The following is a 26,297-nucleotide window of genomic DNA, read 5'->3' as shown; positions in this document are numbered from 1 at the left end:
GGGGGTTGTTATTCTGGCCCAGGGGCGTTATTCCAACAGTATAAAAAAACCAAATAAATAAAATAAATAAAAAGCTGTTTGGGAGCAGCGCCGTGGCGTGAGAAGCCCAACTGGGAGCAACCCGGTGCTCGGTGAGCCCCAGAGCACGAGCAGCAGGATGAGGCGGTTATCACACCGCAGGAGACACGGCCACGCTGACATATCCCGGCCCGAATCTAACACGGGAGACTGCCCACAGCTCCCTCAGTGCCCTTCCAGCCTCAGCCAGGCAGCTTTTTTTTTTTCCAAAGACCCGTGTTAAAGTGTTTTCAGGAGGAAGCCTCAGGCAGCCGCCCCGCACCCCAGGCAGCCCCCCCTGCGCTGTCACGGAGCAGCAGCACGGGCACAGCGTGTGCTCCTCCTGCTGCCTCACGCTCAGGCGGATGGGCAGCTATGTATAATATTAAGAATTTTTAGTGGATACAGCTCTAGGCAGGTGTCACCAGCTTAAAAAAAAAAAAAAATCCAGGAAGAGCAGGAGGGGGGATGAACCGCATTTTCAGCAGCACGCGCGAGGCAGAGGCTTGACATTTCTGTAACAGCAGCAAGTTTGTGTGTTGATCGGTGGCATGTAATTGTCTTCCCAGGGAGACGGTGAGCGGCTGCGGCTCCCTGCCTCTCGGCCAAGCCGCATCACGCTGCTCTCGCTGCCGCGTGGTTTTGCTTTTGCAGAGCTGGCACCGGGCCGTGGGGAGGGGAGCCCCCGCCACCGCGCTCCTGCAGCTCGGGCACCCCAACTCAGCTTTTGTGCTGAGGTAGGAGGGAGATAGGTTTGCTCAGGTAGGAAAATCCCTTCCAGACCCCTGGACCCGCAGGAGATGGCACTGGGGGAATCCAAGGTCTGTGGCAGCAGTATTACAAATAGCGTTACACAAGACTTTAGCAAGCCTGGTTTCCAGCACTGTGAGCAGAAGAGCACAGGTAAAGCAAGTTAAAAAGTGAACTGTGCTCCGGCCTGGGGACTCGCTTCTGACCTTACAGGCGTGACTTTGCTGTGCCAGCACCACCAGTGCGGGGGGGGGGGCTGAACCCGGCTCCGCTGCCTGCCCAGTCCTGTTGAGCAGCCCACGCATGGCAGGGTGAACCACCCAGATGCCTTTCCTTTACAGGCAACACAGCCACTGACCTCTGTGCCGTCCCGAGGGAGTGACACCGGCAGGAGCCGCCTGTGTCCAGCTGCTCCCTGCCCAGCACCGATAACCACCATAGAGCAGGAGAACAGCAGGATGCGACAGGCAGAGGATGCCCCCATCTGCCAGGTTAAGAGCCCGGCTTTGCTTCTGCTCAGCCCCACTTTCACCCTCCCTGCTGTAAGCTCCCTGCCCCTGGGAAGCCGGCAAGCTGTGTGCCCTCCTGGGAGCTCCTCTCTCAGCCCAGGTTTGTTGTGATTCATCGCCGCACCTCCGTGACCACAGCACACAAGCATCGTGCTGCGTGGCACTGTGCAGCAGGACCGGCTTCCAACACGTGTGTGAGAGCCTCTCGTCTCCTCCTGGGGCAGGAGGGACAGCGGGTGTTACAGCTTTGGGGCTTTACATCCTTGGTATGCTGCCCTAGGGGGCTTCCCTAAGGGGAAGGAGGGACAGAGAGGTGTCTAGCGTGGAGGAGATATGTGACAGTCCTTCATTCGCTGCCTGGTCAGAGAATGTGAGCGCTCTGTCCCCTCCACATCGGTCCCTGATAGCTGCTTTGTCCCCTGGGCCGGGGATGGAGCTGGGGGCTAAGGTCATGCCACAGAGCGCTTGGGATGCTGAGTCAGAACCAGTGTGGGTAAGGACCCGGGTGTGATATTGTACCGAGGGCAACATGCAGAGCAGCAGGAGGGAGCGATGCTGGTGAGTGAGGGTGTCCTTTGCTCTGCCAGACCCTATTGCAGGGGGGCACAGAGGTGACTGGGGGTAGCCAGCGCCCTGTCACTGCCACTCGGAGCAGCCCTCGGGGAGGCTCCGCAAAATGTCCTCCAGGTTCTTCTTGTCAGCCCGGATCTCCGCCAAGTCACTCTCGACCGCCTGGATCTTCTCCTGCTGCTGTGCTGCCTCCTGCTGCAGCCGGCTGAGCCGCTTGGACAGGGCTCCCGGCGCGGCCAGGCGCAGCCGCAGCCGCTCCAGCTGCAGCCTCCCTGCTCCCAGCGCTGCCTCCACCTGCGTGCCCTGCTCCAGGTCGCCTGGACAAGGGGAAGGATGCAGATGAGAGGCAAAGAGCTGGGCAGGAGAGGGTCTGGTCCTGCTCCAAGGGATACGACTCTTGGCAGCAGGCAGGTGGGAGGGAATGGGTGCAGCAGGGCATGGAGGCAGTGCAGCTTCCAGTGATCACTGGTTAAAAAAGAATTGGTCTGTGGCTCCAGGCAGGGCCTGAGCACATCTTTCCTTTATGTGTGTGATGCTCTCCACCCTTTAACCCTGCTTGCTCCTCCTGGAGATGCCAAGGGAGATCAGTGTCCCCACACCAGGTGCGAGCACACGCTCAGCAAGCCCCAGTTCGTTCTGCACAAGGGCTTTCCCTGACACAACCCCTGAAGCTTTGCCAAAACCCGGAGCTATCTCCAGCGTGGGGCATCCAGCTCAGCCTGGACAGTGCTGACCCCAAGCCCAGCAGGGGGCCCGAACCCGCTCCCGCAGGGTCTCACCGAGGCTGCTCAGCAGGTCGTTCAGGGTCTTGATGTCTGCCATCAGCGAGCCCCGGGCTTCCTGGAGGCTTTTGGCCATCTCACTCACCTCTGTCCCCACCTTGCAACACAGACACTCAGATCAGGGGCACTGATAACCCTCGGCCAGATTCCAGAAACAGTCCCAAGGCATTCCCCACGCTTTGTTGCTCCCGATGCTCTGTGCTGCAGACAACCTGCCTCCTGGCTTTGGCTGGAGCCGGGAGCACACAGCCAGTCCCAGGGGACCCGGCTCACCTGCTCTGCTTCCTCCAGGCCCCCCCTGAGCTCCTCAGCCACACGCTCCTGCCGGGCGAGCTCCTGCTGGGTCTTGTTGACACGTGTGGCAAGCTGCACAGCGTGCTTGTGAGCCCGCTTGCTGCCCTGCAGCACAGCCTGTGCCCTCTGTAAAGGGACAGAGATGGGGACAGTCACCTGGGGACACCCAAGGGGTCCTACTCCCCGTATCCCCATCCCTCCGCTCAGACCTTAGCGCTCTCCCCAGCGACTTGCTCGGCCTCCCCAGCTGTCCTCCTGGCTGTGCTGGAGACAGACAAGGAGTTTCCCAGCATTTTCTCTGCCTGTTTGATCTTCTTCTGGGCCTCCACCATCGTCCTGTCCCGCACAAGCGCCGTCCTCCTGCTCAGGGCAGCCTGGCCCTTCCGATGCCCCAGCACCTTCCTCGTGCCTGCGGGGACACCCCGGCCATCACCGATCCAGCCTCTTTTCTCCTTGGGCTCCCAGCGCAGCAAGAGCCAGGCTGTGACCAGAGGCGCTCTGGCAGGAGCCTTTTACCTTCCAAGCTGGCCAGGAGGGACTCCGTGCCGGAGAGCGCAGCCTTTCCTCGTGAGACTGCCGAGGTGGCCAGGCTGCGGGCAGAGCCAGCTCGGTCCCGCAGCTGGAGACAGGATTGAGGTTGGGGAAGCGACAAAGAGCTGTGCCCAGCTCTTCATGGGACCCAGCCCACTCCTGCTTGCTGGGCCAGCTCCTTGGTGATCTGGGTGCCCGAGTGATGTCTCCCAGAACACCCACTGCTGGAACAGAGGGGCTGGGGCTCACCAGCCCCCATTCGCTGGGTGGGAGGCAGCAGAGGAATGCACCCTGTGTGCCAACAGCTCCGCCTGGCACAGCGGGTCCCCATGGCTTATTTCACAGGGACATCCCCTGCGGGCGAGCAGCAATCACCTGTGTGAAGCCGCGAGTCCCCTGCAGGTCCCGGCGCAGCCCAGCTGCCAGGGTGCGGGATGCCGCGATGGCTTGCTGTGCTGACAGCTCCTGCGTGCCCACCGCCCGCTCCAGTGCCCCCAGGTCCCGCACCAGGGCTCCAGCCTGTGCCAGCAGTGCCTGCTGCGGGGCGAGAGGTCCCATCGGCTCCGTGAGGGCATCTCCCAGCCCGGGAGGGAGCATTGGGCAGGGATACAAGCAGGAGCCTTGAGCTGCTCCCTGCTGGGAGCTGGGTGCTGCTCACCTGCCCTGGAGCAGCCACCTGCAGGAGCTTCTCAGCCATGTCTGCGTTTGCCTGCTGGATGGTGGCAAGAGCCCTTCTGGCCTCCGCTGCCACCTCCACCATGCCAGCGCCCAGCTCCTCCTGCGCCTGCTGGATTTCCTCGTACCTATGGGGGCATATGGGGATGTCATGGTCATCCACGGCCCTGCAGCATTTTGAAGGCACGGGTGGCAGCTTGGGACCTGGCCCTGAGAATGGGGGAAATGGCCTGAAACACCCCCGGCATGGAGCTGGGGCTCTATGCTTTGCAAACACCCCCATTCACTGCCAGCCCTCACCCGGCCTCCAGCTCGCGCTGTGCCTCCCATGCTGCTCTCCCCTCCAGCAGGCTCTGCAGGAGCTCGTGGCTGGCTTTGGACACATTTAGCGCTCTCCTGACCATCGCCTCCACCTGTGCCACGGCGTCCCCGTGCCTGCAGGGACAAGGGCATCCACAGATTGGGATCGGCCCCTGGGGAAGAGAGGCCACCCCACGCCCCCCAGCTGGGCAGGCAGCCTCCTCTGCCTCTGCGTGCTGGCATCAGACAGGGTGAGGCTTGCACGGACCAGCTGGAAGGGCAGGAAGCTCCCGGCACTGCGGCTGTCCCTGCTGGCAGTGCCGCGGTGCACGATGCCACCGTACCTCTCAGCCAGTGCCCGCGCATCCAGCGCCAGGCGGCTCCAGTTGGTGGGCTGTGGGGGGATTTCCTGAGGAATCTCCTTCGAACACAAGGAGCAGCAGTGAGACCCCGAGGCTACACCCACAGGGACCCCAGGCTTTCCCTCTCACCCCCCTGTGCCGGTGGCGTCCCACCCTAGGACAGCCACCAGCCCCTGGAGCCTCCCCAGCCCGCACCGTGGCAGCCAGGGTGTCGGCAGCGTGCAGCACCTCCCGCTGCGCCGACTGCAGCACAGCCCCGATCTCTGACAGCAGGACGCACGTCTTGGGGTGTCCGTGGTCGGAGCAGCCGCTGGCCTGGCTGGCGTTGCTGAGACGGCCCCGCGCGGCGCTCAGCACCCCCGCCAGCCGCCCCACCTGCACGGAGAGCGCGGCCCGGGCACCTGCGGGCAGTGCAAGGAGCTGCTCGTTGCCTGCAGACGTGCATAAGGCATCTCCACCTGCCTTTGGGGCTGCCCTGAGCCTGAACACCCCCTCTAATAAAAGAGGAAAAGAGCCCCTCTTGGGCACACCGAGGAACACAGCGTCCCTGTAGGGGTGACATGAAGCTTTCTGCTCCCCCCGTGCTGGTGGCAAGTGCTGCCCCGTACCTTGCAGGAGGTGCCTGCCGGGCAGCCCGTCTCCCCGGGGCGCATCTCCCAGCACCAGGGACTGCCCCAGGTGGACGTCGCAGCCTGGGGTCTGCAGCTGTTCCTCCATCTCCTGCAGCTTCGCCTTCAGCCGGTCAGCCTGCGGGCGAGATGGGGGGCACGGTGACACAGCGCGGGGGCCGGGGCGCTTCACCGCCTCGGCAGGGCGCGGGCCGTACCCCGTCCTTCACCAGCCCGTAGCAGGAGGGGCACGGCTGGCAGCGGGAGCTCGGCGGGTCGGGGAAGAAGTTGGCCTGGCACTGGTCGCACTTGTAGCCCACGAAGCCGGGGCGGCAGACGCAGGTGCTGTTCTCGTGGCACTGCGGTGTGACGGCACCCAGCGGGGAGCAGTTGCAGGCTGCAACGGCGGCAGGAAGGTGTCACGGCGCAGCTGCCAGCCCCGTTTTTGGGACCGAGGCGCCGTCCCCATCCCTGTTACCTCGACAGCCCTTGGCAGAGAATCCAAAGAAGCCGTGGTCGCATCTGTCGCAGCGCAGCCCCGCGACGCCCGGCTGGCAGGAGCACTGCCCCGTCAGCGCGTGGCACCCGCTGTCTCGCGACCCCGCCGGGTGGCACTCGCAGCTGGCACCAAGGAGCGGAGGGCAATGAGCAGGCAGCAGAGACAAGGAGCAGGAGCAGAACCCCTGCTGCCCCTTTTATCGTGCCCCACGCACCTCTTGCAGCCCACGGTGGGCTGCAGCCCGTAGTAGCCGGGCTGGCAGAGCCCGCAGGTCCTGCCCGTCACGTGCGGGAGGCAGCGGCACTGGCCCGTGCTGGGATCGCAGCCCTCCGGCCCCGGGGCTGAGCCGTCGGGGTTGCAATCGCAAGCTATAGGAGATAAAACACTGCTTACATCCCGACATGGGGCTGTCAGGTGAGAGAGCAGGACTAGGGGCTGGGGGCTGAGCCCCACGTGCTGTAGGGGGCCACGTCCCTCCATTAAAACAGGGCTTTGAGGCCGAGCCCCTGCAGAACAGGATATCTCCGGGGAAGGAGGGTGGCAGTGGAGAGAGGGGACACAAAGCCATTCCTGAGCTTTTGGGACCAACCTGGCCCATCGATCAGCCCCTAAGCCCAGTGGGCATCCCCTCTGCCTGCCCTGCAGGGAGGGTTTTGGCTGGGGTGGGACAGGGGGAGCTGTACCAGGCCGTACGTACGCGCACACTTCCCGGCGGGGCTGGGGGCCAGCGCGTCCCCGTAGAAGCCCGTCCGACACTCCTGGCAGTGCTCGCCCGTCGTGTTGTGCAGGCAGCGCAGGCACCGGCCGGACTCGGTGTCACAGTTCCCCACGGCGTTGAGGTCCACGTTCCCGTGACACTGGCAGGGGGCGCAGGGACGCACGGGGCCCCTCTGCCCCAGGGGGTCCCCGAAAAAGCCGTCGTCGCACAGCTCGCAGCGTTTCCCTAAGGAAGACGGAAAAAATGGGGAGGGTCCGGCCACGCCGGGCTGCCCGCAGCCCCCTGGCCCGCCCCAGGCTCACCTCTCTGCCCCGGGGGGCAGTGGGTGCACACCACCTCCCCGCTGCCGGGCACCTCGGTGCAGGGCGAGCGGTCGGGGCACGGGCAGGGCTTGCAGTCGTCAAAGCGCCCCGCGAAGGGGTTGCCATAAAACCCGGGGCTGCAGCGCTCGCAGGAGGGACCTTCTGTGTTGTGCAGGCACCGGCACTGCCCTGCGAGGAGGAAAACGGAGCCGTGGGTGCCGGGAGGGACGCGCAGCTCCAGGCAAGGGGCCACACTGGGATTGCGTGTTCCCAACCAAACTCTTAACGTTTTCCCCTCCCTGCCCAGTCCTTGCTCGGGGCGAGGATGATTTGCAGGGGATGAGGCGGGCGCAGAAAGCCCCGCCACCGTGCACAAGGTCTGCTGGCGCCTGCAATAATCGACACCACATTTCTCAGCCACGAGCAGCCCTGTTTCCAGCCCGTGTGGCCCCTCTCATGGAAAACACGAGCAGGCGGCTGCGACCCAGCAGGGAGCGAGCGTCTCCTTGCGAGCCGAGCCGGTGAGTCACGGCCATCTGAAGTCAGCTGGGAGGAGGAGGAGAAGGAGGAGGAAGGATGCTCAGGGATCCTCCCCGCCCTCCAAGCAGCTGCTTTGCTTGACTGAAGAGGGAGAAGAGGAGCCGGAGGAGTCGGGTTGTACCAGGCGGGTGGTGGGAACGGGCATTTCTCCATTTTCCCCACGTTTGGGTGGAGCCAGGCAAAGGAAAAGAAAGGAAAAGTGGGTGGCAGAAAGGAGTGGAAAAAACAGCAAAGGGAAGTGTGGAGGCTGGCTCGGGCTGGCAGCACGAGGGCTGGGACATCAAAGGTTTGGCCCCGTCCCCAGGCACTGCACAGCCCGTGGTGCCAGCCCCAGCTTGGCAAGAGGAGGGGTGAATTTGCAGCCCCGCTGCTGTGTTTCCACTGGCAGGGCAGAGGCACTTGCTGAGGAAAACGCCTCTTCCAGCCCTTCCCATCCCAGCCATGAACTATTGTTGTTCCTTTCCGCAGCGAGCCTGCCAGCGAGGGCGCCCGGGCCAGGGGCCCTGTCCGGGTACCAAACATCTCCTTCCCAAGCTCTTCCCAGCACCGATCTCAGTTGCTGCTTCCTGCAGGGATGGACAGGCAGCAGGGCAGCATCTCATGAGCCTCTGATCTGCATTTCCCCAGGGCTGATGGCCAGCAGGGCCATGAGGCCATGGGTGCCATGCAGCGGGGCTGGTGCCAGATTCGTGTGGCCACCTCCAGCTCCAGGGCAATCCTCCCCTTCCCTGACCAAAGCCATCCACTTTGCTGGCAGGAGAGCAATTCAGCTTGCGAGTTCCGGGCATTGCGACCTCCAGGATGGTTTCCAGCATCCCTCAGAATAAGCAAAGACAAGGATTTGTTACCCGTGCATGTCACGCTTTGGTGAACGGAGGGGCTGGGGGTGCGCACCTGAGCGGGGCTCGCAGTCCCCGTGCTGGTTGCAGGCGCAGGGCACGCAGGCGACGAAGGGGCCACCGAAGGGGACGTCCCGCTTGAAGCCAGGAGCGCAGGACTGGCAGAACTGACCGGTGTAGCCCGGGGGACACGCACACTCCTCCACCCAGCCCGCCTGCACACCCGACCCGAGGCGAGCCGATGTGAGCCGGACCTCGCTCAGCACCAGCCTGCCTGCGAGAGGGGACAGCGGTGTAAGGCTGGGACGGCACTGTCCCTGGCCCCATCTCTCCACCCTGCATAGAAATGCTCCAGACAGCCATGGGAGACCCCAAAATACCCCTGCGGGTGCTTCTTGTCCCTGTTTCACTGCTGTTCTGCTGTCCCCAGCCCCAGCCTGGTCCCCACGGGACACCACGCGGAGCCACCCACCTGGCCCGGGGCCATGGCTCACGCGGAGGCGGAGGGCGCTCAGGTTGGAGAGCAGGCGCTGGAAGCTGAAGGCCGACAGCGAAGGCTCCGTGCCCTCCTCGGCCTCGTGCAGCCTGTTGGAGAGGAGCGTGGGAGGAAGGACAGCCAGAGGGACAGCTTCCCACCGCAGGACGGCTCAGCTCCCCCACTGATGGGGCACACGGTGAAATCCCCAGGGGGCCTGGGAGCGGAGCTGAACCCCCAGCACAAGGTAGCCCTGACAAGATCCCCGAGTGTCCCCAATCACCCGAGAATTCCCAGAGCACCACGACAGGTACCTGAAGGTGACAGCCTGCTTGCCGTCCCGTGGCTGGCTCTCGCTGCTGGGGATGGTGACCTCCATCCCCTCGCCCTCCAGCACCAGCTGGACGCGGAGCAGGGGCACCCTGCTCTCTGTCCCGGTCCCGTTCCCCTCTGCTCCCAGCAGCAGGGTCAGGGGCTGCCCGTAACTGAGATGCTGGTTCTGCAGAAACTTCTCTGCAAGGGGAGAGAGGAGGAAAGTCTGAAGGGCGTGGATGTACCCATGTGGATGTACCCACGATGCCAGGTGGGAACAGGACAGGAACCCCTGGCATGGTTCTGTTCCCACCAGCATCGACAGGGGGTAAAGCTTGTGGCCACCCTCCTGCAGCAGGGCCAGCTCCAAACCACCCACCCAGGTTAGCAATGGGTTGTCTCACGAGAGCACCGGGGTGGGGGCCAGCAGCAGAGCAGGACCCCAGGAGCCCAGCACGTACCTGGTGCAAGAAAATCCAGTGGCTCCTCTCCATCCCACTCGGTGCTCACCTCCCCATCAGCCCAGCGCAGAGGCACGGCCACGGCACCCACCGCAGCTGCAGCCCAGCCCTCCAGCCCTGCAGGAAGAGCACAGTGATGGTGCGGGGGTAAAGGGGAGCGGTGAACGCCCCCCCGCTCCGTGTGCCCAGCACCCCAGGGTGCTGCTTTTTGGGGCTCCATCCCTGCCCCTGAGCCTCCCCCAGGGTCTTGTAAGGAGCCAGCGCTTTGCACCACCCTGCTCCGCTTGGGCTCTGTGCTCTCACGGTGGCCCTCGCTGTCTCCTCCCCATCTGTTTGTTTTCTTAGATTCGGAGGAAATTGTTATCTTTAAACTTTTGCCCCCCTGCCTGTGCTGCAGTTCTGAAGTTACCGTGGGCTGGAGAACGCAGGAAGCGCAGCAAGGCGGGCGTAATTGCATTACGTTGGTTTCCTTCGGAAATGGGTTAAACTCTCCCCCGCTCCCGGCAGTTATTTATTTCTGGCACCCCCCAGGACAAACACTTGGACGTTTTCCCCCCGGATATCAAGCGGGCTGCCCTGGATTATCAAATCACCCCTGTTTGGGCTGCTGGCCCCTTCACACAGCACAGGAAACCTCAGGCTGATCCGGCTCGGCTGCAGGTTTGGGGGCATTTGGGGGAAGGGGGCTGCGGGAGCACGAATCGCTGCCACCCGGCAGCGCCGAGCCCTGCAGCCTGGCCCCAGGCTTTGGAAAAATCTGTCCCTAAACGAGCAGCCCGAGGCTGGCGAGACTGCTGCAGGAAGGAAGCGGGGAAGACGCGGCATAAAGCCTGGCTTCTTTTCAAGGCTGTGCAAGACAGCAGGACAGCAATTGGCAGCGGGGCTTAAACGCAGACGGGATAAAGGCTCGCCAGAGCCGTTCACCCCTGCCTGCTCGCTGGCCCCACACCACTGGGGTGCGGGTGAAGCACCCCACAGCAGGTGCCCGGCCCCACGGCAGGTGCCCGTACGGTGCCGGTGCCGAGGCGTGCCCGTGCTGCACGCGTCGTGCTGCGCGGCAGATGGCAGGGTTTCCCTGAGCATCCCGCACGCACGCAGCTCCGGCAGCCACGCACAGCCCCGGCTGCCGGTGGGAAAATCGCCCCCCTGCTCCATCCCAGCCACAGGCGGGGAGAGGAGAGGGTAAGGGGAAAAAGTTCCCACCGGGTTCTGTCCTTTTAGCTTTTATCTCTCTGACTCATTTTTTCTTTTTTTTAAATGTTCCTGTAGCATGCCAAAGAAGTCGTGCCCAGCCTCGCAGCACTCCCCGAGCCACACACAGCCCCAGGAGCACAACGGGATGGAGAGATGCCCTGGGGAGCCAGGAAGAGCTTGTCCCTGTGGAGCTGGGGCAAAAACAGAGATCTAACAGCCAAACAACAAGACAGAAAAATTCCCCTCTGACCATCATCACCGTTAAGCCAAGCAGGGTGCCCAGCCCCAGAGGGGGGGTGCTCAGCCCCAGGGTTTCCCAACCTCCCGAGTTTCCTGGCCCACGTTCCTGTGGCCGTGCCCCCTGTTTTTTGCCCGGGGCCAGGCTGTCGGTACCTCGGCTGAAGTCTGAGCGCACGTGGGTCACCTCGTAGCCAGTCGCTGCCGTGCAGACAGCGGAGTGGCCGTAGCAGAAGCAGCTGGTGCAGCCGGCGGGGTTGTGGGGCTGCAGGTTAAACCATCCAGGCTGGCACCTGGATATGGGGACGAAACATATGGCAGGACCAGGGGACCACAGTGGCGCTGGGGGGGGCACAGTGGTGGCAGCTCCAAGTCAGCCCAATCCCACCAGTCCAGAGGGATGCAGCCCCCAGCCTCACCAGCCTCCATAAGGAGCGACCCCACACGATTTCCATCGCAACCCCCTCCACAAGGGGCTGTGTTTAAGGGCTGGGGAAGCAGCGATGCCCAACAGCAGCAAAGATTCCTGCCCTGAACTGACCCCAACCTAGAAAGGGGCCGCGGTCCCATCCCCGTCCCGGTACCACGGAGCTGACCTGTTGCAGAGGTGCCCCTCCACCCTCTCCTTGCAGGTGCAGTGTCCGGTGTTGGGGTCGCAGGTGCCCACGCTGCCGGCGGGGTCACAGGCGCAGGGTCTGAACAGGGCGAGACGAAGGCGTGAGACGATCCCCGATCCCATCCCGTGCCCCCGCCACGGCCGGGCTCCCCCTCACCTGCAGCCGCCTTCGCTCAGGCTGTGATAGCCGTCCTTGCAGCGCTCGCACTTCCAGCCCGTCACGTTGGCTTTGCAGGCGCAGGTCCCCGAGCTGTCACACTGGGGCCGCAGGGAGCCTGCGGGGACCCGGCCAGCCTGAGTGATCCCCAGATTGGGGGAGACCCAAGGGGGTGACAGGGGGACCTCACTCCCGGGGCCAGGCTCGGTGACGCATGCTATGGTGAGGAGCCTGCCCTGGGTAGGGTGGATCTACCCTCTTGGGGTGATGGGGGTGTGGGGAATCAGCTTTGTATGATCTGGAAGCTGCACAAATCCCTGCAGGGCAGTGGGCAGATGGGCAATGATGGCCACATTGATTCCTTGGGGCATAAACCCCTGCCTGAGCCTTTCCAGAGTCCCACCCCATCCCTGAGCTGAGCCTGGCAAAACCCAGCAGTACAACGGCACTGGGACAAGCACAACAGGACATCCCCAGGCTGGGTAGCACTGGCCAAACCCTTCCCTCCCACACATTCCCCGTACACAGCGGCGTCTCTGTGCCCAGCGGGGCCCCACACACCTGCGGGGTGGCAGTGGCAGGGCTGGCAGGCGGCCCGAGGCTCCCAGCGGTAGTGGTTCTGCCGGCAGCGCTCGCAGCGGGGCCCGGCCGTGTTGTCGCGGCAGTGGCGGCAGTGGCCCCCGTGCCCGCTGCGGCGGTACAGCTCCGGGTCGTAGAAGCACTCCTCCGAGCGGCCGCTGCAGTTGCAGGCTGGGGGGGGAGGCAGGAGGGGTGGTCGGCGGTGGCTGGGCCCCCCGGGGGGCCATGGGGATGAGCCCTGGGGCTGGGTTGCGGTGGAGAGGATGCTCGGCTCAGCAGCACGAGCTATTGATGGTGCTAAAAGGTGGGTATGGGACCATGCACGGGGCAGACAGCTGCACTCGTGGGGTGAAGAAATGCTGCGGGGTCCTTGGGCAACGCTGTGAATGGGGGCCCTGTGGTACAAATCCTCCCTCCCTGGTTGGAGCAGCCTTGCAAAATAATGCAGGCGCTTCCTTCCCTCGCTGCACACCGTGACCGTGCACAGCCCCCGGTGCCACTCACGGAGACACTCGTTGGCTGCCTCGGCGGTGCCGCGAGCCCAGGGCCGGTCCTGGTAGAAGGGCTGGCAGCGCTCGCAGTCGGTGCCGGCCGTGTTGTGCTGGCACACGCACGCCAGCCGTCCCGTCTCGTCCGGCGCGCATTCGCTGGCGTGGCCATTGCATTTGCACCTGCGAGGGACCCCGGTGTGGGGACGAGGTGCTCTGAGCACCAGTAGGGGCTGCAGTGGGATGGTGGCCACGCTGCTGTGGCCGTGGGGCAGTGACAGCTCGGGCTGTGCTAGCACCGAGGCCGCCCGCCTTGTCCCCGAGGCGCTGCCGGCCCCGGCCAGCTGGGAGGTCACACGCTGAGGGTGGCCCACGCGGAATGCTAACCAGCTCCAGCTGCTGGAGCCCAGGAGGGTCAGAAAGCAAAGAGGGCTCCCGGCCAGTTGGGAGCATCCCTGCCCCGCTGCCTGGGGGCGGGCGGCTCTCACCTCTCACCGGGGTGGAGCGCGGTGTCTGACGGCCCCTTTCCTAACTCCCTGCCCAGGGAAGGGCGCTCACAGCACAGCACCGAGCGGGCGCTGCCAATGTCTCTGTCCCACATCAGCTGCCCAAGCCCACCGGTGGCTGCTTCAGCTCCTGGGGCTGCAGCTGTGCTGACCCCACCAGCACCCATCCGTGCCTTGGGACCTTTCCTCCCCTGTATCCAGGGACCAAGCAGAGCCACACGTGGAGCCCCTGTGACGTTAAAAGTTGTGGGGCTGGGCGAGGGGAAAGCAAATAGAACTGGTGGTAAATGGAGAGGGCTTGGAGGGGAAGGTCTCCCTGTGCAGCTCAAAGGGCTCCCCACTTCAGCGCTGCGCTGCCAGCTCCAGTTTACAGATGGAGAATCTGTATTCACATCTGAATAGTTCGCCCCAATAATGCAATTAAACAAGCCTGAGCTGGGGAGCAGCCGCCACAAGCCCCACGCGTGCTCCCAGGACAGTTTCCAACCCTGCGGCCTTGTCCTGTTCCGCCCGGCCGCCCCTCACCTGCCGCCGACGGAGAAGTCGGAGATGGCGTAGTAGTACGACTGCAGCACCTTGGGGTCCTTGAAGATGTCGTCCCCAAAAGTATTGAGGCGGTTCAGGGAGATGAGCAGGTCGGTGACGGTCACCCACTCCTGCAGGGGACATGGGGAAGGCGTCTTGGAGAAGGGTCGGGGCTACCAGCTCCCCACCCCAACCAGGGCACATCCTGCACCCATCCTGACCGGGGGGCTCAGGACAACACGGGTGCTCCCCCCCAAACCCCGGTGACCGTGCACCCACCCCTCTCCCACCCCCCCCAGCACCTGCAGCGCGGGGCTCCCGTCAAAATTGTAGGCGCTGGGCCGGCCCTCGAGGGTGGAGAAGGCCACGTTGCCCCCGCTCAGGGGGGAGATGTCGCTGAATTCGTCGGTGCAGAAGGCCACCTGCTCGTCCTCGCCCGGCCTCAGGTAGTGCCTGGGCTGCTTGCCGTAGGTCTTGTGGCAGGACGCGCTGTAGTACTGGAAGGGCACCCAGGGCCCGTCGGCGCGGCTGCGCTTGTAGATGGCGAAGCTCTCGGGGCGGCTGGTGTGGAACTTGAGCCGCACGTAGGTGATCTCGTAGGCCTTGCCTGCGGACAGACCCCCCGCACCGTCACCATCTCCTGCCCCATTGGCACAAAGGTCTCCAGGAACAGGGGCAAAATCATCCCAGCACCCCATCCCACGTGGCCGCTGGCATCACCCTGCTCTGCCGCCCGGGCCAGGCGCTGTGCCCCTCTCCTCACTGCAGTGATAGGGGAGCACCCAGAGGGGCTGCACAGCCCCATGGTGCCGGTCCCAGCAAGCACATCCCCAGCTCACATCCCCTACAATCGCTGCTTCCACCTGAAACCCACCCATTTCCTCCCGATCTGCATCTCCGGAGGCAAAAAGAGCTGCACCGTGCAGCAGAAAGTGACTGCTCAGCTGGCAGCGACGGCTCTATGCCACGCAGAATTTGCTTTCCTCCTGTCCAGCTGCCCTTAACCAGCTTCTGCTCCATGCAGCCCAGATCCTGCCCACCCCAAATCGCCTCTTGCCCCCCCTGCAGCCTCCCGGTCGTTGCATGGAGGCACCAGGCGGGTTGCATGGGCCAGGAGATGGTGCAAAGCCAGGTCTGCCCAGCAGCTGGATGGGAAGAATCAGGCCCCTGGCACTCATCAGCATCTCCAGAGCTGAGCTGGGGACAGGATGGAGAGGCGGAGAGGGTCAAGGCCGGTCCCTCTCCAGAGAGCTGCACGCTGGGGTCTGGCACTGCTGCTGGCTTTGCTGGGCTGAAGACAAACAGAGGATGCCAGTCCCCAGAGTGGCCAGCACAGCTCTGAAATCACTTGAAAGAATTACCAAAAAGGAGGGGAAAATATACCAAAGCGAACTTCAGAACCGTTTAATTGCCAGAGATGAAGGAGCGGCTCAAAGACTGGATTGCTCCATAACAGCGCCGCTCCTGACAGCGCAAAACAATTAGCTGCGAGGTTTTGGCTTTATTTGAAAAGATAATGAGTTGGGAATGTTAGAGGGGTTATTCCGGGACTAGGAAAACAAGCCTTTAATTGGGCCCATATGAATACTGTCGCATATGTACCGCGATTTTGCTGTGGGGGAGCCAAGCCAGCCCGGCTACCGGCGCTGGGGAAAGCAGCTGCCTCCCATCAGGGATGCGGGGGGACGCGGGATTAAAGGGAGGTGATCACAGCTGGGAAGGGGCTGTAGCAGCACGGCCGGGCTGCCCCATTGTCTCTGTGCTCCCCTGCACCTCTCCCCAAACCCACCAGGCCCTGGCCTCGCTGATGTTCGTGGGGTGCCCCCTGCCCCGGACCCCGCGGGGAGCCCCAGCGGGCGCCGGTTCCCAGACAGCGCGGCCCCGGGGGACGCCTACCAAAACAGAGGGGTCGGGGCAGTCGCTTCGCTGAGCACTTTCCTCTGGGAGAGGGCCGGAGCTGGGAGCTGTGTCAATAAACAGCCCCTGCCCCAGGCGGCCCCGCTGCAGGGAGGGGGGACAGGAGGGCCAGGGGGGCCAGCTCGGGGTCTGGAGCTCGGGCGGAGAAAGCTCGCCGCAGTTGTCCTGACTAAACGCGTGCTTTCTCCAGACAGTCCCTTAAACCAGCCAAATTGCGTTCGCTTCCTCCCAAGAAATCCCGAACACAGCCCGTGACCGCAGGCTGGATGTCACTTTCCTGCTCGGGAAGGTTTGGCACGGCCCAGAGCCAGGCACGCCGTGGGATGGGGACACCGCGAGATGGGGACATGGGTGGGCACGCAGGTGGCTGCGAGGGGACAGGGGCACCAGGACACCCGTGTTCCTCTTATGGTTGTGTTACCTCCAAGCAAAGTGGTCGCTCGCCTCCCCGGGGGGTGAAACTGCAGCTGGGAAAACGCTGGGGTCTGGGGGTGGGAGAGCTTGGAGAGGAGCACGGGGGACAGCCACGTCCCCGCATGTGCCCAGACACCTCCAGCCCCCAGCCCCAGGAGCCCATCGTAGGTTCAGACCCCGTAGGAAAATCAGCGTCAGGACCACAGACACGAAGATGCTCCCTACCCCAGGCACACCTACATCCGACGTTCGCACTTGGGGAGCTGCCGAGGAGCCACTCGAGGCGCTCCCGTGCCTTTTGCCTTCGCAAGCCTGCGGATATTTTGGGTTCCTCCCTGCTGCCTGGCAGGGGAAACGCAACAGCCACAGGCGCTTGAGGTTATTGATCTGCTCCGAGGCCTGTGCACCGTAACGGCACAGCTGAAGCCTTGCAGAGAAGCGAGATTTAAGGGAGGATAATCTAATTAATGCCAATCAACAGCCTACAGGTAAACACACGTCTTGTCCAATTCATTCGAAACCCTGTTTAATAAGCTCCCCAGGTAACCGTGCTGGGGGCCCTACAAGGTGTCTGGCCACATTGGAGTGGGACAAACGTGCTGCTGGGGACATGCCACGTGGGTCACAGTTGGCGTGGGTGCGAGGACGTGTCCAGGGCTGTGTCCCAGGGGCTTTGGGGCCGGGCTCAGCACGGCTGGTTGGGTTTTTCCTCCGTAACCCAAGTGAAAGCATTAAAACAGCGATAAAATCATCTGCAGATGGGACAAGAACAGGGCCCAGCAGCACTGGGAAAGGTCAGACAGCAATGTGCTGGGCACAGAAATGGCACTTCTTAGCACAGCAAGATATATGAGGCATACAGGGAGAAGGAGCACCAGGTCTGTCTGCAGAGGGTGTGCTGGATCAGGGAGGGATGCAGGGACCAGGGCTGAAGACAAGCTCGGTGCAGCATTAGGGCCTCATATGGGGCCACACAAAGCTCCGTGGGGAACACAAGCACAGGGTGCGCCAGGGCACCGCCAGCCCCCAGAGGGGCTGGGAAGAGTCAGAGGGAAGGCAGAGGCTGGAAAGCGAGCCCTGTGCTCGGAGTCTGGGGCACACAACGCGCCGGGAGCCCACATACTTCGGGGTGCTGAGCCAGGACCAGCGGCTGCAAGATCACCCGGCCGTCCTGGGGATGGCTACCGGGGGCTTGCTCAGCAGTGCTGGCTGCATTCGGATCACCTATACCTGATTTTAGGGTGACCTGAGCCTGTGCTAGGTGGGAGAGGAGCCGGCACGTCCCCTCCTACAGGGTGTGCAGGAGCAGGACCGGCTCCTCCAGCTTCACTTCTCACACACGGTGGGGAGCCCGGCCCAGCCTGGGACACAGACCAGATGTCTGCCCGCTCACAGGGGGCTGGGAACGTGGTGACCTCCACCCAGCCGGGCAGCTCCGCGTCCCCGCAGGGCACAGACCGACCCGCCGCCGCCACCCGGCCCCACGCAGCGCTCGGCCGGCCCCGTTCCTTGCTTGTGCCGCTCCTGCTGCAGCCCCTCGCTACCCCCCTTCAGCATGCAGATGGCAGGAGACAGCAGAGAATGAAGATTTTACAGCGCTGGCCGGTAGCCAAGATAGTTTAGATGGCAGCGAAATGTAGGGAGGAAAAAAAAAAAAAAAAAGGAAAAAACTTTTTAAAATGCCAGGCATGATCCCATAGGCTTTACGCACCCTCTGAACGTGCGGCTTGCCCACTGTTTAAAACAGAGGGTCAGATCTCAGCTGGGAAAACCTGCCGGGGCTGCGTGGTGTTTGCAGAGCTGTGACCTCCCCAAAATATATGGGGCATCCTCAGCACTGTGCAGGGATGGTGGGGAACGGGCTTCGCACCCCCAGCGCTTACCCAAAGCATACGAGGCTCCGAGGTGGGTGGCGGGGGCACGGGGACCTGCCTGCCTCCTGCTCCACAAACATGCATGATCTTTATGAAGAGGAACAGGGGAGTGTATGGCCGGGCATGGCTGGGTGGGGAGCAGCACACAGGCACGGCCACCAGCTTCTGCCCCTTGTAAGGGACCGGGGCTGGGCTGCGGGATGGGGCAGACCCTCCCCACGTCCTCCCAGCGATCCATCAGCAGCACTTAAAGGGCATCTCCCTCCTCGCACCCCAAAAATTGGGGCGTGCGGCCCGTCCCACCTCCCACCCCAAACCAGCACCGGGCTGCCGGAGCACCACCAGCTCCCACCCCGCAGCACCCGGGGGCTCAGCACCCCCCACCCCCCGCGCGCTCCGCTTCCCTCGCCTACCCAGGCGGAGCGTGATGTTGACGGAGTTGGGGTGCTGGATGCCGAAGGCCATGGACTGGCTCTGCCACCAGGTGCTCTCCTCCTGGCTGTGGAAGTCGGTGAGGAGGGAGGCGTTGTGGTGCAGCCGGGGGTCGGCGGCGTCGCAGCGCTGGCAGAGCTGGCTGGCGTCGCGGGCGCCCATCTGCAGGCAGTAGTCCTCGGGGGGCGAGCCGCACGTGTTGGTGGCCCGGGCGGCGCGGCCGAAGGCGGCGTTCTCAAAAACGGGCATGCAGCGACGGGGCTGGCCCCGGGGGTCGTGGCAGGCTGGTGAGCCCCCCGCCCCAAACCCCAGCCCCAGCAGGGCCAGCAGGCAGAGCCCCCCGGGTTGTGCCATGCCGCGGCTCGCCTCGCAGGACGCTGAGCCTCCTCCGGCTGGCACGGTGGGAGCAGGAGGGATGGGACAAAATGGGATGGGAAGGGATGGGACATGCCCCCCCCCGCCCGGCACCTCCTCTCGCTCCGAGGTCCATCTTGTGGAAGCTGCTGGGAATGTCAAAAGCTTTGCGTGCAACGCTGGGCTCCAGGGTTGGAGCTTCCCCCCCCCGAAACCACCCTGGTCCCCAGGCCGTGGGGCTGGGCAGGTCAGGACCCCCCCTGGCTGGGGCATCCCGGCCCCATCATTTTGGGGATGGGGGAGTTTGGGTCTTTGGCTGCTGAGATGGAGCCGAGCATCAACATTTCTCAGCACCAGGGGTGAGCCCGTGGGGATTCCCTCCCCACACGGGGGTTTCCTTAGGTCGGTGGGGGTCACCAGTTTTCTCACAGCCTGAAACCCAAGAGGGGTGTGGGAAAGGCTTTGAAAAAGATCCAGCACCACCCCTGTGCTCCCCACCCACACCAAGCTGCCGGGCTCCGTGACCCACCCAGTGCCCCCACGCCAGCACCCAGAGGTGGGGGCCCACCCTGCCGGCTGCCATGGGGCCAGCCCTGTCCCCTGAACCGGGGCGAGGGCATGTCCCCATGGGGTGGCCAAACCAGACCCCAGATGGCCACCAAACCCCTTCAGCAGGGGGTGCTCATTGCACACACACTCTGTGCCAAGGGGATCCCACTCAGGACCGCGGCACCCTCCACCAGCCCCGTTCCATACTATCTGCATTCACAGCAACGGGGTGCACAGGGGAACCCCGCCGCTGCCCCCGCTCTGCCCACAGAAACACGGGCAACTTAGCCCTCATCTATAATTTAAGCTCCCTCCCTCTCCCTTCCACTCTTATTTATTTTATTCTCCTTCTCTGTGTGCGCTGCAGGGAGAAAGCACCGGAGGGGAGCTGTGAATCAGAGGTCTCGGGCAGCAGCACCGCTTCCAAGCCCCATTAACATATATTGACCCGGGCCCTGACAGCTCCGCCGGGGGGGGGCAAATTTCCCAGCGCCGAGCCTTGCCTCGCTGCCTGGGAGCCGGTGGCAAAGCCACTGTCAGGCTCTGGGGAAGAAAATAAAGAGGGTTTTCCGCTCGGTATTCGCCCTGAGCATCTCTGCCGCCAGCCTGCACGGGTGAGGCTCGCCAGGTGTGCTGCGGCTGCCAGCTGGATGCTGGAGAGGTGCTCTCACATCGTGGGCTTGGCACCCTGCAGCCATGGAGCCCTCACCCAGCGCTGGCACAAGCCCTCACCTCTCCCAAGGTGATGCTCCGTGCTCACCCTGCTCAGGTTGGGTGCCCTGGTCAGAATCTGGCCCCGGTTCGTGGCCTGGCACTGCCTGGGGGCCAGCTGCTGCTGGTGACCTGGCTTGGAGGCCGGCTGAAATCATCTCATCTCCATGCAGAGGAAGCTAATGCCCTCTTGCCAGGCTTCCTTCAGTGGTGGGGAGGTGGGAGGCCCTGTTTTTACATTTATCTCCCCCCAGTCCTGGTGACCAGCAGCTGCCCCAGCATGGCTAGCAAAATCATCCAAGGGTTTTGGTCCAAACCCCATCCCCATGAGTGTCCACCAAGGACAAGGTTAAAAAAAAAAATAATCCAACTTCAGGCCACAGGAACAGCCCCAAATAACCTTCCTACCCCCCCCCCCCCTCTGAGAGCAAGATGCTGGAGCCAACTTTCCTGCACTATGAAGCCTTCCAGGCTAGGACAGTGACTTCCAACAACAAAACCCGAGCCCACTGATGTCCCCTTCCCACAGGCAAGCTTCACCCCAGCCGGGACGAAGAGCTAAAGCAGGCTGTGGGAAACCCCTTGTCCTTCAGGATGTGGAAGAGCTCAGACAGGGATGCCCAAAAGAGCAACCAGAGCTGGGAATTTCCCCATTTCCCCCAGTAGAGCAGGGCCTGATCTCAGCTGAAGTCCTCTGCACCCGGAGGGGTTTTCGCTTTGGTCCAAGCGAGGCAGAGACGTGGTGACCAAGGCTCCTGTGTCCACGCACCACCCGAGCTGTCCTCGCGGCCCAGGAGCCGTCTGCCCTGGCACGGACCTGGCACCTCGTAAGGGTTAAGAGCCATGGAGGCGGTGGGGAGAAAATGTTCTTCTGATTTGCTTAATGAACGTTAATTAAGAAGACAGAAGATAGCAGATTCCTTCAGGGTAGAGATGAAAGGCCCGTTAATTAAATCTGGAGAGAGCGCGCGGGGCCGACTGATCCTCCTCCTGATCAGACCTGACAAGGCAGGCACCGGGGCGGGAGCGAGGTGTGCGAGAGCCCACGGCTCCGTCCCTCCCACGGCCCCGCACAAAGCCAGGAGAGCGGTGGTGTGAGCGCGGCAGGGCTTCGAGGGGCACCTGGGCATGGGCACAAGCTTCACCCCCACCTGGTGCCACCGCCTGGAGGGCAGAGGTGGCTCCATCCCCTCCAGAGGGACCATGGCACCAGGAGGCACCGTGGCACGAGGGATGTATCAAGGCTCTGCAGCAGGGCTGGGCACCACGAGCACATGCCTGGCTTCCAGCAGATCCTTCCCCAGAAAGGATGAGCTGCCCTCAATGTAGCTGGGTACAAGGCTCCCTTGGTGAGCTCCATCCCGAGGAAGAAGGCAGAGGGTTTGGTCACCAGGCTCAGCGCTCTGCCCCATGTCCCACCTGCCCAAGGCTGCAGGATTTGGGTACGGGGCAAACAGGTGCTGTGAGCAGCTTGGGAAGCTCTTGGCCTGGCAGCTCCTCTCCTCCCCGCCCAGCCCTGGGGTTTCCACCCTCCTGGAGCAGCTCCTGCCACCAGCAATTTACCCAAATTGCCTTTTCTGCCCATAGCAGAGACCTAGGGCGAGCAGCCCACCTGTGTCCCACACCCACAACACCTCAGCACCTTTCAGCCCACATCTACTTCTAAAAGCAGAGCGGCTCAGCACCCCAAATGGCACCCCTGGAGCAGCAACAGCCCGACCTCCCCGTGCTGCATCCTCCAGGGTGGCATCGTGACCGTGCTCCATCCTCCTGCTCCAAGCACGTCCTTCCCCCATGACAGGCACAGGGTTAGAGGCAGGTTTGGCCAGCACAGCCGCAGAGCTCGGCTTCTCCCCGGGCACACCGAGGTGGGCACGGAGCAAGCATCTCCAGCACCAGGGGCTTTGCAGCAGGGTGACGTGGTGGTCCTGAGCTGGCACCCCGTCCTCGGCTCCACAGGGAACGGGACAAAGGCCCCACCGAGCAGGAGGTGGAACGTGCAGAGTAAATAACATCTGGAGCATCTCTTCATTGTGCCGGCTTATTTTGTAAACCTGAACTTTGTGAAATGTCATGAAACGGAGAAATGGGAAGCCTGGGATGAGTAAATCTCCGTTAGAGATTCCCCAGGACGGCGGCAGTCACATTCCCGCTCGGTGATGGCACATTACAGCCCAGCCTCATCTCGGGAAGCAGGGTCGTGTGCGGCGCTGATTGCGGAGCGTATTTAATTAACGCTGCCATAAATACAGCGCAGGCGATGCCAGCCAGACCACGCTGTGGCAGGATGCTGCGGCGCTGCAGGTTTTGCCAAGGCAGAAGAGGAGGGAGAACAGAGGCAAAACCTGGCTGATTTTTTGCCAGGTCCCTGCCTTGCCGCAGCATTTGTGCATCTCGGGGGGCGAGAGGAGGATGGGATGGGGGCATCACCCTACAGGGGTGTCCTCTGAGCAAGAGGGCTCCGCTCTCATCATCCAGGGGAACCAACAGCTGGGAAGGGGGCTCTGGGGGCGCCGTGGTCAAAGCACTCCAGCAGCACGGCCAGGACAGCCATCGCAGGGCTCTCAGCTTGCTCCGGTTCAAGACCTGGCACACAAAGACTGGAAGCTCCCTTTCTGGAGCTGACCATGCCCAGATTTTCTCCACACCTGCCAGACAGCAAAGAGAAACATCCCAGCTTCTCTCAGCCCAACCAGCTCTCCATCTCACACATGAGCTGAGGGACCCAGGGTGACACCGAGCTGTGGCTGTCCCCAGCACACACATCACTCACCTCCTGATGGCCCAGGAGGTCAGGACCACGAGCCGGGGCAGCGCAGGACCAGCCGGTTTCGGGCACGGCCAAAAATGCCCTTTCCCTGCTCGAGTTCATCCGTAGCTTAACGACCCCCGCAGAAAAGCTTGGGAGTCCCTAATCGCTCATCACATTACGGCTGCTCGCAAGTGAGGCCAACCAGCACAAACCTCCCCGCAGCCTTTCTAATTAACGAGCAGGAGCTGAGGCTCTCCCAGCCCAAAAGCAGCATCTCGGCTAAAAGTGGCGGCCTCCCTTGATAAACCCCCTTAATGGGATGTTGGCATCACCTGAGGCCACCTCGTCTGCTAAGGAGGCTCATCTGTCCGTCCTGCCCTACCTCCCTGCTCTAGTCCATCCGTCCATCCGTCCGTCCATCCGTCCCCACTGCGGCAGGAGCCGCGGACGTGCCTGGCACGGCTGCCCCCTACCCCCGTGCCGTGGTCCCGAGCCGCGGGCGCATCCCCCTTGTACCCCAATACCACGGGGTGCCCCGCGTGCCCCCGCTGCCAGGAGGGGGGTGACAGCTGAGCGGCACAGATGCCACCAGATGGTCACCCCAGACAGATTCCCAGCTAAACCCATAACCCAGGGAAGGCGCTGGAGCCCCCTCGTTCGCTAAGTGACCCCCCCGGCCCCGTGTCACCGCGATGAGCTGCGAGTGCTCGGCAACAGCCCCCAGTCCTCACCATCCGCGCAGGCTGCTCCAGGATGCTCCGTGACAAATCAGGAGCTGCTGTCGTACCTTAGACTTTAAAGCAGGAGAAATAACCCCCATAACGTGATCTACCGTGTCCTTATCCCCGCACGTGGCGCCCTGCGCTGGGGCCGGGGCTCTGATTTCGCGTTCCCCTGGGAAGCGGTGCCCGATCCTATTTCCACAGGGATTTCAGCCGTCAGCAGCTGAGCTGCCACAGCCCCGCTGCAGAGCGGGGACGAACCTGGGACACAGGCTGGGGCCACCCCGATGTCACTGGGAGCCCCGTGTGGCTTTGTGCCCCCCACCGGCGGCTGAACTGGGAGGCACTGGTGGGGACTGGGAGCCCGGGGAAGGCAGCGCATCACTCCGGGCTGAACATCCCTGGAGGTTTCCACTTGGAGCGGGACTAAAATCCCTCCTTTCGTACTCAAAACGCCTGCTGCTCCCGGTCCCCCCTCCAGCCCTAGAGGCTGGATGCTCGCTGGTAATCCCGCACCATTTATTTTCATTGGCTGACACAAAAAAGTGCCGTCAGAAAGCCAGTGCTCGCTAAGCTAGCTGGCGTATAAAACGTTGCTTTAATTGTATTTTATTTGGCAATAAGAAAACAGAAGCAGCAGCAAACCCTCCAGATATTCCCCCTTCCCCCCCATTTAAAATTTCAATTTGGTAATTTTATGACTGTATTTTAGATAAAGCACAACAAAGCACATTAAAGGAAGAGAAGTGATTTATCCTTTTCAGCGCTCCGTGATCTGTGGACGTATTTCCCAGCCTGTAAATATTAAGGCATTAAGAAAAAATCCTTTTTTTTCTTTTTCTCCCCACATCAAATGTTAATTTCCAACCAACAAAATGCTATTTTTCCAGCCCTTCTTTCCAGCCTTCTGAACCCGAAATAAAAGGATTGGGAAGCGCTGACGATCCCGACTGAAACAGGGACTGCAGGAGAGTCACAGCCAGCCTGGCTCTGGGCATCCCCCTGTGCCCTGCTGCGATTTTACACTTTCAAGGACGTTTTTATTTGCAGAGAGGTTAGGAGCAGAGCCACTTCACCGCCGCTAATCCACTTCCCCACGAAGGGCTGGAATTCGCCTGGTGTTGAAGTCGGGGGACTGCCTTCCCCTCCCAGGGCTGGGCAGGAGCTGCGAGGTCTGGCCACGATTTGGGGTTCCCTGTGTTTTTTTTTATTCTCAGCGTCTCCAAAGTGCTGCCTGCTGGGAGGACGAAACCTTCCGAAACGCGTTTAGAAACCAAACCTCTGCCATCAAAACGTAAACCCGAGGATTTGAGCCTCGTACAAGCAGCCCGGCCGTGCGGCACGAGCACCTTTCGACTTGTGCACGGGGTGAGATCCCCGCTGGCCCCCAGCGATGCCTCCAGAGCCAGCGGGTGCTGCGTGCGCCGAGGGGGGGCCGGGGAAGCAGGGCCCGGTGGAGGGAGGCAGAGCAGGGGAGTTGCTAGGAGATTTCGGGCTTTAGGATGCTGGCTGTGATGCTCAGCCAATGGAGGAGTCCTCTGACGAGTAATCTGCTAATTGGGGTTTCGTTGAGTGGGAATGGGGTTAGGGATGGACGCGGGCACGGCGCGGCTGTCCCTTCTCCTGCCAGCCCTGGCCGACGCTTCCCTGCCCTGCTCCCGAAGTTTCAATTAAAACCCCGGAATTAATCTCTCGCAATAAACTTGGTTGCTATTGCAGCTTGCGTCTGGGACTCGTAATCACTTTTCCTGCACACATAACAATTAAGCAGAGAGACCTCGGTGGCTGGGCAGGGAGCCCCGGCCAGGCTGCGCGGGCACCCTGGGGTTGTTTCTCGCCAGCCCAAGCCCCTTCCCCGGGGAGCTGGGGGAGGCAGCGCCGCCTCCCCATCACCTGCAGATGCTCCTCCAGATGGCCCGGGCTGCTGCTCTTCATGCGGGAAAAGGTTTTAAATTAAAACCTTGCCTGTGCTTTCAGGAGGCTTTTTTGGCTGTTTGGGTGGTGTTTTTTTTATGTACATATATATTTTTCCTCCTCGCTTTCCGGAGCTACAGCCCATTTGCTGGCGGTAACTATAGATGGGGAGGCAGCGAGGAGGGGACGAGTGGAGGAAACACCCTGGGGGTCACAGGAGGGGCAGGAGGGTGCCCCAGAAACCCACCCCACAGGGTCCCCCCCGGCTCTGCTCCAAACCAGAGCCTTTTCGCAGCCCGACCCTGCCTGCCATCCCCACACCTGGCATTTGGCCCCCAGCTTTGCTTGGATGGGATGGGGGGGGCACAGGTGCCCCGCTGCACCTCGAGCCTGGCAGAGGAGCGAGACCTGTGTGGGGGCAGGATTGGGCCCCCCCGGGGGCTCCAGGATGCCAACTCTTCACAGAAACGGCGGATTACAGAGAATCAGCTCGGATCGATACTCTGCCGCGGCAGAGAGCGGTGAGAGCAAGCAGTGGGAAAAAAGGAACAAAAAGAGACTTCTCACTCGGGGAGGATTTGGGGGTTTTGTTGTGTTTGGAGAGGGAAAAAAAAAAAAAGAAAAAAAAAAACAAGCCTGAGAAAGGGCTGCGCACAAAGGGCCGGTGCTGGGTGCGCAGCAGGCTCCTGCTGACGCTGTGTTCCCCGGGGTGCAGGAGCACGGCCCTGCTGCTGCCCATCGGGACCCCCAAAATGTGCGGAGAGCACGTGGG

At 62.6% G+C, this 26,297-nt stretch overlaps 1 protein-coding gene across 4 annotated transcripts; it reads right to left on the bottom strand.

Annotated features, from left to right (window-relative positions):
• Positions 1–437: 437 nt before the first annotated feature.
• On the bottom strand, positions 438–24,091 carry LAMC3 (laminin subunit gamma 3). Of its 4 annotated transcripts, none has more exons than XM_083807161.1 (29): positions 22,911–24,091; positions 18,505–22,785; positions 14,189–14,493; positions 13,887–14,017; positions 12,872–13,038; positions 12,350–12,538; positions 11,789–11,906; positions 11,612–11,710; positions 11,172–11,308; positions 9,585–9,701; positions 9,126–9,324; positions 8,809–8,921; positions 8,392–8,610; positions 6,958–7,146; positions 6,635–6,880; positions 6,152–6,305; positions 5,917–6,059; positions 5,657–5,835; positions 5,439–5,577; positions 5,026–5,324; positions 4,813–4,889; positions 4,469–4,603; positions 4,152–4,296; positions 3,869–4,027; positions 3,479–3,581; positions 3,172–3,371; positions 2,942–3,088; positions 2,666–2,765; positions 438–2,203 (listed from the first exon to the last, which is right to left on the bottom strand). In XM_083807161.1, the coding sequence occupies exons 2-29, from the start codon at positions 19,640–19,642 to the stop codon at positions 1,953–1,955; spliced, it is 5,598 nt and encodes a 1,865-aa protein (XP_083663287.1). In that variant the 5' UTR covers positions 19,643–22,785; positions 22,911–24,091; the 3' UTR covers positions 438–1,952. The 4 variants fall into 4 exon arrangements, with proteins under 4 accessions (XP_083663287.1, XP_083663286.1, XP_083663288.1 ...); XM_083807160.1 differs by having other exon boundaries at positions 3,869–4,030; positions 22,911–24,088; XM_083807162.1 differs by having other exon boundaries at positions 3,869–4,030; positions 5,026–5,231; positions 22,911–24,084.
• Positions 24,092–26,297: the final 2,206 nt, after the last annotated feature.

Source organism: Anser anser (assembly GCF_964211835.1).
Source record: "Anser anser genome assembly, chromosome: 21".
NCBI classification, from domain to species: Eukaryota; Metazoa; Chordata; class Aves; order Anseriformes; family Anatidae; genus Anser; species Anser anser.
Note: the sequence above shows the minus strand (reverse complement) of the source record. Positions and strands in the feature narration are given on the sequence as shown.